At 41.7% G+C, this 8,118-nt stretch overlaps 1 protein-coding gene across 1 annotated transcript in view; it reads right to left on the minus strand.

The window, feature by feature from the left end:
- LOC120829249 (voltage-gated potassium channel subunit beta-2-like) overlaps positions 1-3,703 on the minus strand; it is a 62,419-nt gene extending 58,716 nt beyond the window's left edge. Inside the window, exon 1 of the mRNA XM_078094450.1 lies at positions 3,511-3,703. Within this exon, the coding sequence (XP_077950576.1) occupies positions 3,511-3,561 (51 nt within the window). The 5' untranslated portion in view covers positions 3,562-3,703. The remainder of the gene's footprint in view (positions 1-3,510) is intronic.
- Positions 3,704-8,118: the final 4,415 nt, after the last annotated feature.

The raw sequence follows: 8,118 nt of genomic DNA on the forward strand, positions 1-8,118 counted from the left end.
ACCTTCCTCAAGGCCTCTGAACTGATCGAGTGATGACACACGGGACCATTCCGTAGTTGCCCACCCCCTCTGTCTCCCCGTGAGATGGGAGACCATTAACGCCACCTTGGACTTTTCTGTGGGAAAGGCTGACGGCAATTGTTCGTAATGCATTTCACAGTTCACTATGAAGGATTTGCATTCTCCATACTCAATTTCCCGAGTTGAGCAAGGTGAAGAGCCCGGACGTGTGGCGCTGGAACCGGTGGTGCTTCGGCAGCCGCCGGAGGGGCGTGGCTGAGGGCCCTTGAGTCAGATAAGCAAGCATCTAATGGATCTGATTTGTCATGATGGACTTGATATCCTCCTGGCTGCTTGCCAGCTCTTTCACACCACGTTGGAGGACAGACAACTGATCCTCTTGCTGATTTAGGCAGGTGCTTTGTGAGCAAATGGCTGCCTTCAAGTGGTCTGAGTTGGCTGGGTTAATGCTGGCCAGTTCGTTCTGTCACCACCGGACAATGGCCTTGAACCCAAATGCACGACTCCTGAGGAGAGGTTCAAAATCGAATATTCTAATATTAAAAAAGGATAAGACAGAACAAAGCACAACATTAACAAGCACTGGCAAAAGAAAAAAAAAAAGATAGCAATACGAACTGGCACAGGTCCCTGACAAAGGGAGACGCAGACAATATATACAGAAAGGTTAAGGGCACAGGTGGAAACAATCAGGGGCAGTGTAGTCCATGTAGTCATGGGTTAAAAATGTAATGTAAGTCGCTTTGGATAAAAGCGTCAACTAAATGACCTGTAATGTAGACAATTGGACCGGCACACAGCCTGAAACAAGAGGAAGGTTCATTTACAAAATAAAACAGGAAATCACGAGACATTAGACCCGAGACCACCTGATTAGCACCAGAATCCATCCATTCATCTTCAAACCGCTTATCCTGCACACGGGGTCGCAGGGGAGGCTGGAGTCTATCCCAGGCAACTTCAGGCAAGAGACGAGGTCACCAGCCAACCACAGGGCTAACACAGAGACAAACAACCATTTACACTCACACACTTATGGGCAATTTAGAGTTCCCAATCAACCTAATTCCCAGTGCATGTCTTTGGAGGAAGCCGGAGTACCCAGAGAGAACCCATGCAGACACAGGAAAAACATGCAGACTCCACACAGAAAGGCCTACCTCTTAACCAGTCCCAAGGTAGAGAGGCAGGATACTGGTCGGTGAATGTGCAGTAGGTAATAAATAAATGCACATACATATATATATATATATATATATCCCGACACAAGTGCTGCTTAAGCCTAATTTATGCTTCTGTGTTTCCAGAGCGACGCAAGGACACGCAGAGCCCCTTGCGTGTCCCTTGCACACCTCCTTGTGTGCGTCGACCCATTTTTCTAGCACCGCACCAGGCTATCAGGATAGTCGGGATCCGAACCTGGGTCTCCGTGTAGCAGGCGGATTGCCTACCACTGCGCTACGAGTGATGACTCAGATGCAAAGACAGAGAGAGACGAGTTGTAGGGAATCAAAAAAAGGTTTTTTTACTTGAATGAAGAAGAGGATTCCATAAGGTTTGACAGCAACTCAAAAATACCAGACAACTAAAAACTAAATGTGGGCAATTAACAAAGTAACTAAGGGTGTCCAAAAAAGATCTCAAGAACCAAAAAAGGATTAGCAGAGGTAAAGCATCTTCTCCGCGGCCACGGTTCTCTTAGCAACTCACGTGGCTAAGCTCAAGGTGTCGACTTCCAAGACTCTGCAAACACAAAGAAACTCAGGTGGCTTTTAAAGGCTAGCAAATAAGGCACAGGTGAACACAATGAAAACAATCAAGACAACACACATGTGACAGGAACAACTGGAAAACTGAGGACCCCACATGGTCTTTCAGGGTACTGCAGTCGAAACACCCTGACAAAGGCTGTGATTGGTCTGCTAACTACATCCTTTACAAAGTCTCACATTTCCGTTTTCAGAGCACAATACTATGGGGCGCCGTTTGTAAAATGTTGCACGTTCTAAAATCCTGTGCAGTTTTGCTACATTTAGCATTGTCATATGAACAAAAAAGCACGACAATATCCATATGTCACTTTTTCAAACATTTAGAGAAATTCATGTAAATTCATGCAATAACTTTTCCAAGGATAATGTTTGGCAGTAACACAAAAATGTTAAATAATCTAAATGTTAAATGTAAATATAAATGTTACATTTAACATTTAGATTTAACATTTACAGTAAACCAACAGTAAAGGTTAAATGTAGATCTAAATGTTCCCTCTACATATCACTTTTTATATTTACGGTAATTCACGCCGCGGCAAGACAAGCTGGCTAATCGCCAAACGTTGCGCAACCTCCCCCTGACCGGACCATCGCCGAGGATTTGACCGCGCGCCCGTGCCCCACCCCCCGTTGACCGCGACCATCAGCGCCCGTGCCCCCCCCCCCCCCCCCCCCTTCACAGTCGTGGTCAAATCCTCGCGATGCTCCGGTCAAGGGGGGGGGGGTTGCGCGACGTTCCGCGCCCGTGAACCCCCTCTCCACTGCGGACCGCATTTCAAAATGATAAATGATGATTAATCGCCTATTTGTAAATTGTCATATCCCAATCTTTGAACTGTCTTTAAACCAGATCCCAAAACGGTCCCACAGCTCCTTTAAATCCAGATTAAAGACTTTTCTGTTTGCTGCTGCCTTTAATTGACCGTTTCTGCAAGTCAGAATTCTAAGACATTCTTCAATCACATTACACACAATTTCATTCTATTTCAAATCTTTTAATGTCTTTTTTATCCATTTAATGACTAATAATAATAATTTCTTATGTTTAAATGTATCAATGTCGTTAATTGTTAATTGTATGAATCTGCTTGCTTTATGTTTGCTTTTATGGTCTTATGTGGAGCACTTTAAATTCCCCTGTTGTTGAAATGTGCAATACAAATAAAATTGCCTTTCCTTATTATAGGGTTTGAGCGACTCAATCCTGGAGCAATATATTGAGTTCTTATAAAAGAAATCAAAGATTTCTCCAATATTAACTATTCCCTGAAAAACTGAAAGAAATAGTTGGGTTTAATCATCCTTTTTCAGTACTCTAAAAACATAATTTCAGAAGTCAGAAAAATTGGTGTTATTTATTGGTAAGCGCTGCATAAATTTCTTATGAAATTTTAAACCTGCACATTACAAGTAGAATGTCTGTTCTCTTCATTGTCTTAACCTGCAAGTGCACGTATATGAGAAAATCCCCAAGCACTCAATAATTCAAATCGCTCTTTTCACATGCTGATGACGAATATGGTACAAATCACCGATCTACTTTCCCTTAGACTTAGCAGAAGAACAGCTGTATCTCAAGAAAGAGAAGCACAATAAACCAAACAGCTTACTCTTTTGGGCCACCTCGATCTTCCCCTATTTCACAGTTCCATATATGCATCTAAAACCAATCCTTCCATCCCAAAATCAATCCTTCATAATAAGAGTTACTCACCCGCGTTGTGGGCGTTCGGCCGATGTAAGGATTCTGGACTACACTGCTCATTTTAAAGCTTGGTGATAGATACGGTATTATGTGTTTTACCCGGTCTAATGCCTAGCAGAGCCACCTCTGGATTGCTATCAAAGTAGTTGGTGGAGGAGTTACTATGGTTTTCGACTCCCTCCTACATGGTCACACGACAGACAAAGAGCCCTATCAGCAACCCTGCCTACACTGCAGGGGCCAGGAAATAATTTAACAAGTAAATAATTTATCTTGAATCTAAAAGTAGCTTCTGCCCTAAAAGCTTGTGATGGTCTGTAACTACAGAAAGCATGCTGAAAGCTGTTCGCTTAGCTCTCTTATTTAGCACATGTACTTCCATTTTATGTATCCACTGCATGATATATACACAGTATGAATACATTTTTCCTGAGAGGAACAGGACCTATATACGCTGTACGTTATTACAACATGAAAGAAAATTATGTCAGTAAACTAAATAGATATTAACCAAGTTATGGTATAATGTCCAGTCAGAACGTTTACAGACCATGCACCGCTAAGATGATTGTCTGACCAGAGGTGTCAAAAGTATTCACATTCATTCCTCAAGTATAGATACTAGGATTTAAAAAGACTTCTGTTGAAGTATCAACTCAACCTTTTTACTTCAGTAAAAGTATAAAAGTACTGGTTTCAAAACTACTATTCTGAAGAACCTTTCGAATCATGGATCTTTAAAGAACCATTTCCTTAAGCGGTTCATTAAAGACCTACAAATGGGCCTCAAAGAACCTTAAAATAATGAGAATGTTCTTTGAAGCACCATTTCTGGTTCTTTTAAAGAACCTTTTCCAAAAATATTACAGATCAAACCTTTTTTATATTGTTGTAAATTGTTACTACTAGAAGCTCCACTTCACAACAGATATGCGTTGTTGCACATTAAATGCTATTTTGTTGACAATGTTAAATTACACATGTCATTTTTTAATGTACTTAAAATATATTGAATACAAAAAAAAATTAAGTTGCTCCCCACAAGCACAAATGACTAACGTTATGCAAACAGCTGTGATGCTTTTTCTTTGAAGACCAATGGTAGGAGGAGTATTACTGGTATTCAGTGAGTAATTACTGAGTATTTGCTGGCCTGTTTTGGAGGTGACAAACAGCATAATTGGTATAGGCACAGTAAAGGAAACAGGTCTATTTTATCTATGTATTATTTATTATATAAGTCATTTCTGGCCATTTTGATTTTTTTAGATCCATTATACTTGAGTAAAAAAAAGCTCAATTAATAAGTGTAATTTAACTTTCCATAATCAAAAACACACTCTCAGTGCAGTGATCATCTACAGCTATCTTAAAAAAACATAATCTATTTCTGTTGTTGCCTTTGTAACATTCGTCTCTGCTGAAGACCAAGACCAATGTACCTCTGTTAAGGACCTCTCTGACTACTACGATGATGTATATCAAGTATTTTTACTGTACAGATTAGTAGTAAAAGCCCTTTAACTGCACGTTCAAAAAGACCATATCCCCATTTTTGAAATGCAATAAAAACAGATTTATCAATAATTCCAGACAAAGACGTACATTTATCCATGGACAGACTACAATGGATGCCATGTGTACAGAATGAACAATGTATAATACACTAAATTCCTATGACAGAAATGATTCAAGTAATTGTGAGTAGTAAGTCAGGCGCACAGCAGGACCACTGCAGGGACAACCACCATCAGATAGAACCACCATCCACAGAAGCCTGTGGGAAGGGAAAGGACAAAGACTTTAGGAGAGGGTAATGTTGGTTTGTGATTACAGTAATATGATTAATATTTAAAATAATGATGATGATGGCAGCAGCAGATGTCAGCAGGGCCACGGCAGGTGTCAGGACCAGGGTCCAGAAGGAACTACGATCTATGGAGACCTGCTAGGGGAGAAAGCACAAAAAAACTCCCGGAATAAAGCTGAATTAGTCATGTGCATTAATAAAACATGGATTATAGTTCAAAATTTCATTCTGAAGGACTGCCAACCCCTCAGCATTTTTGAGAGTGAGGGGTTCAGAGAACTGCTTCAGGTCCTTGAGCCATCATATAGGTAACCAGAAAGGTTTGTATAGAAAATATCTAGTGAAGTAGTTGATATATCTGTGGTGGCGGGCGATTGGCCTCAGCTGATATTAATCAGTGTTTGTATTCTGCCTGTTAAGTAGGAGAGAACCGGCGACAGCCGGCTGTGTTTTGGGTGTGAAACAATAAATAAAAACATTTATATTGGACCCGACTGCCTCATGCTCGTCATTCCAAGACCCCCCCAGAGGACCAACCGGTTAGAATATCCAATTCATTTAATAGAAATATTTTGATTTGCTTTTGGTTTATTTTTCAGACTGTAAAAGAAGTGGCCAAAAAAAAAAATAGGAGCAGAAAGAACGAGTGAAAATGGAAGTACAGCAAGCTGCGGCCGTGAGTATAACAGCTGACATGTGGACATCAGTCAACGTGGAGGCTTACTTGGCTCTTAACTAATAAGGTAAAGTGGCGAAGACATCGAGGGGGGAACATATTCACACTCACTTTCCCATTGGTCAGCAAGTGATCGGTCCTCTACAAATAGCCTGAAGGCTTCTGGCAGGGAAGCACAGACCTCCTCCACCAGCCGGAACAGCAGCCTGTTGGACCGGACGTGGGTCATCTCTGCCAGGCGGGGGATGGATATCTTCACCAGGTGACCCAGCCGGCCTCTCTCAATCGGAACCTCATGCTGACAGTGATGTCAGGACCTGAGACGTGATGAAGCTTCCCCCAAACAGCGGCTCTTCAAAAGAGCCACATCCCTGGTGTAATGTAAGTCGCTTTAGATAAAAGCGTCAGCTAAATGACCTGTAATGAAATGTAATGTGTTGTCTCAGCACTCCGCTTGTGGGTGAGAACCTGCCACGCCTGGAGGACGGACTGGTAGAACGCTGTCAGGCCAGTTAAATCCACTGTCTGGGGCTCAAGCAAAAAAAGATGTTTGTCGTAAAATTACAAAAAAAATTACAGAAGAGCGCTGCGTTGCGGTGTCATTTGCAAATGTTTTTGTGATTTATTGGATTTTCTTTTGTAAATGAAAAATGGAGTTGAATGATACCAGCCAAGTTGAGAAAAGACAAATAACACTTACACCCAAAGCGTTTGAGCATAAATTGTAAAAGCTCCAAGAAGAACGTCAAGTAAAAATAAGAAAGATTAAAAGTGCAATAAGAGAAATTAAAGGCCTAATGCAAAGTGCGGATAATGCCGAAAAAATACGGTCATGTCTTGAAAATGTATCGCGTTTCTTTAAAGAAGCAAGTCATTTTCATGGTGTTGTGGTTCCTATGCTCCCACCTGAAGAAGAAGAAAAACAAAATGCTTGGTTTGTCAGTATTGAAGAGCATACAATTGCTTTTGTAGAGGAGACAAATAAATGGCTGCTTGAGGTGCCAGACACACCAGAAGAGTGTAGTCACACCATGTTTAGGATCTGTTCCCAATGATGAGGCATGTATTGTGGAAATTGCAGTAGATGACATTAGACCGATTGACAGTGTTTCTAATGTATCAGTGAAGTCGAAGAGACGCAGTACAGTAATAAGTAAATCTATGTCCACTACTTCCATCAGCCAGATTAAGGGCTGAGGCTGAGACAGCTGCTCTGATGGCTCGTCAAAGAATGCTGAGTCAGAAACATGCCCTGGAAGAACAGCAGGAACTATTGAGGAAGAGGAAGGAGGAGCTGGACCTGGACATGGAGCTGGCAGCGTCTATGGCTAAAGTGAGCGTGTTGAAGGCTGCAGAAGGATCTTGTGTGTCTAATGTTTCTGTAAAATCAGATGGGATGAACTCCTATTTGGAAAGATGGCCGATATTGAGTCCATGTTTCATCAGGTCAGGGTGCCAGTTGAAGACTCTGACTTGTTGAGATTCTTGTGGTGGCCAGATGGAGATTGCACTCAGGAGCCACCTATTCTTTTGTATTATTTCTTCTTTCCTTCCACATTGTGTGTATGTGCACGTGTGGTGTGACGTCATTTGCATCTACGACACCATAAGGGGGTGTGGTGTGTATATTAGCGTGTCTGTTCACCTGTGGGGCGGGGCGGATTGTTTGGAGCATGGGGAACAAACTATCTTTTGACCGTCATCGGCACTGGGGTAATTATTGTCACTACGAAGTTTTATGCACTGTTGATCCTCTCTTGACCGATGAAAGACATCTATCTATTGCCGTGTTTCTGGAGTCTCTAGTTGTTGGAAAAACTGCAAATAATGTGTGTCATGATGTCAATAAGCTGCTCTCATTCTGTCTCCTACCGGTAAACAATCCTGTGTTTTGATGCCATACCTGCAGTATATATTCCTGCTCCAAAGATAAAAACCTTTGATTAGGCTTGGCGCATGACTTGTATGTGTGTCTGTCTGTAACTCTGTCTCCTGTTTGCGAACATTAAATAACCTGTTTTGATGATTTTACGCCGGTATCGAGTGAGAATTTTTCTGACATAATTTGGTCCTTCAAGCCGGATCTCAACAACTCTTTTTTTCCTCAAGTTTGGACCTGAAACCGTACGCC

Source organism: Gasterosteus aculeatus, chromosome 2 (assembly GCF_964276395.1).
Source record: "Gasterosteus aculeatus chromosome 2, fGasAcu3.hap1.1, whole genome shotgun sequence".
NCBI lineage: Eukaryota > Metazoa > Chordata > Actinopteri > Perciformes > Gasterosteidae > Gasterosteus > Gasterosteus aculeatus.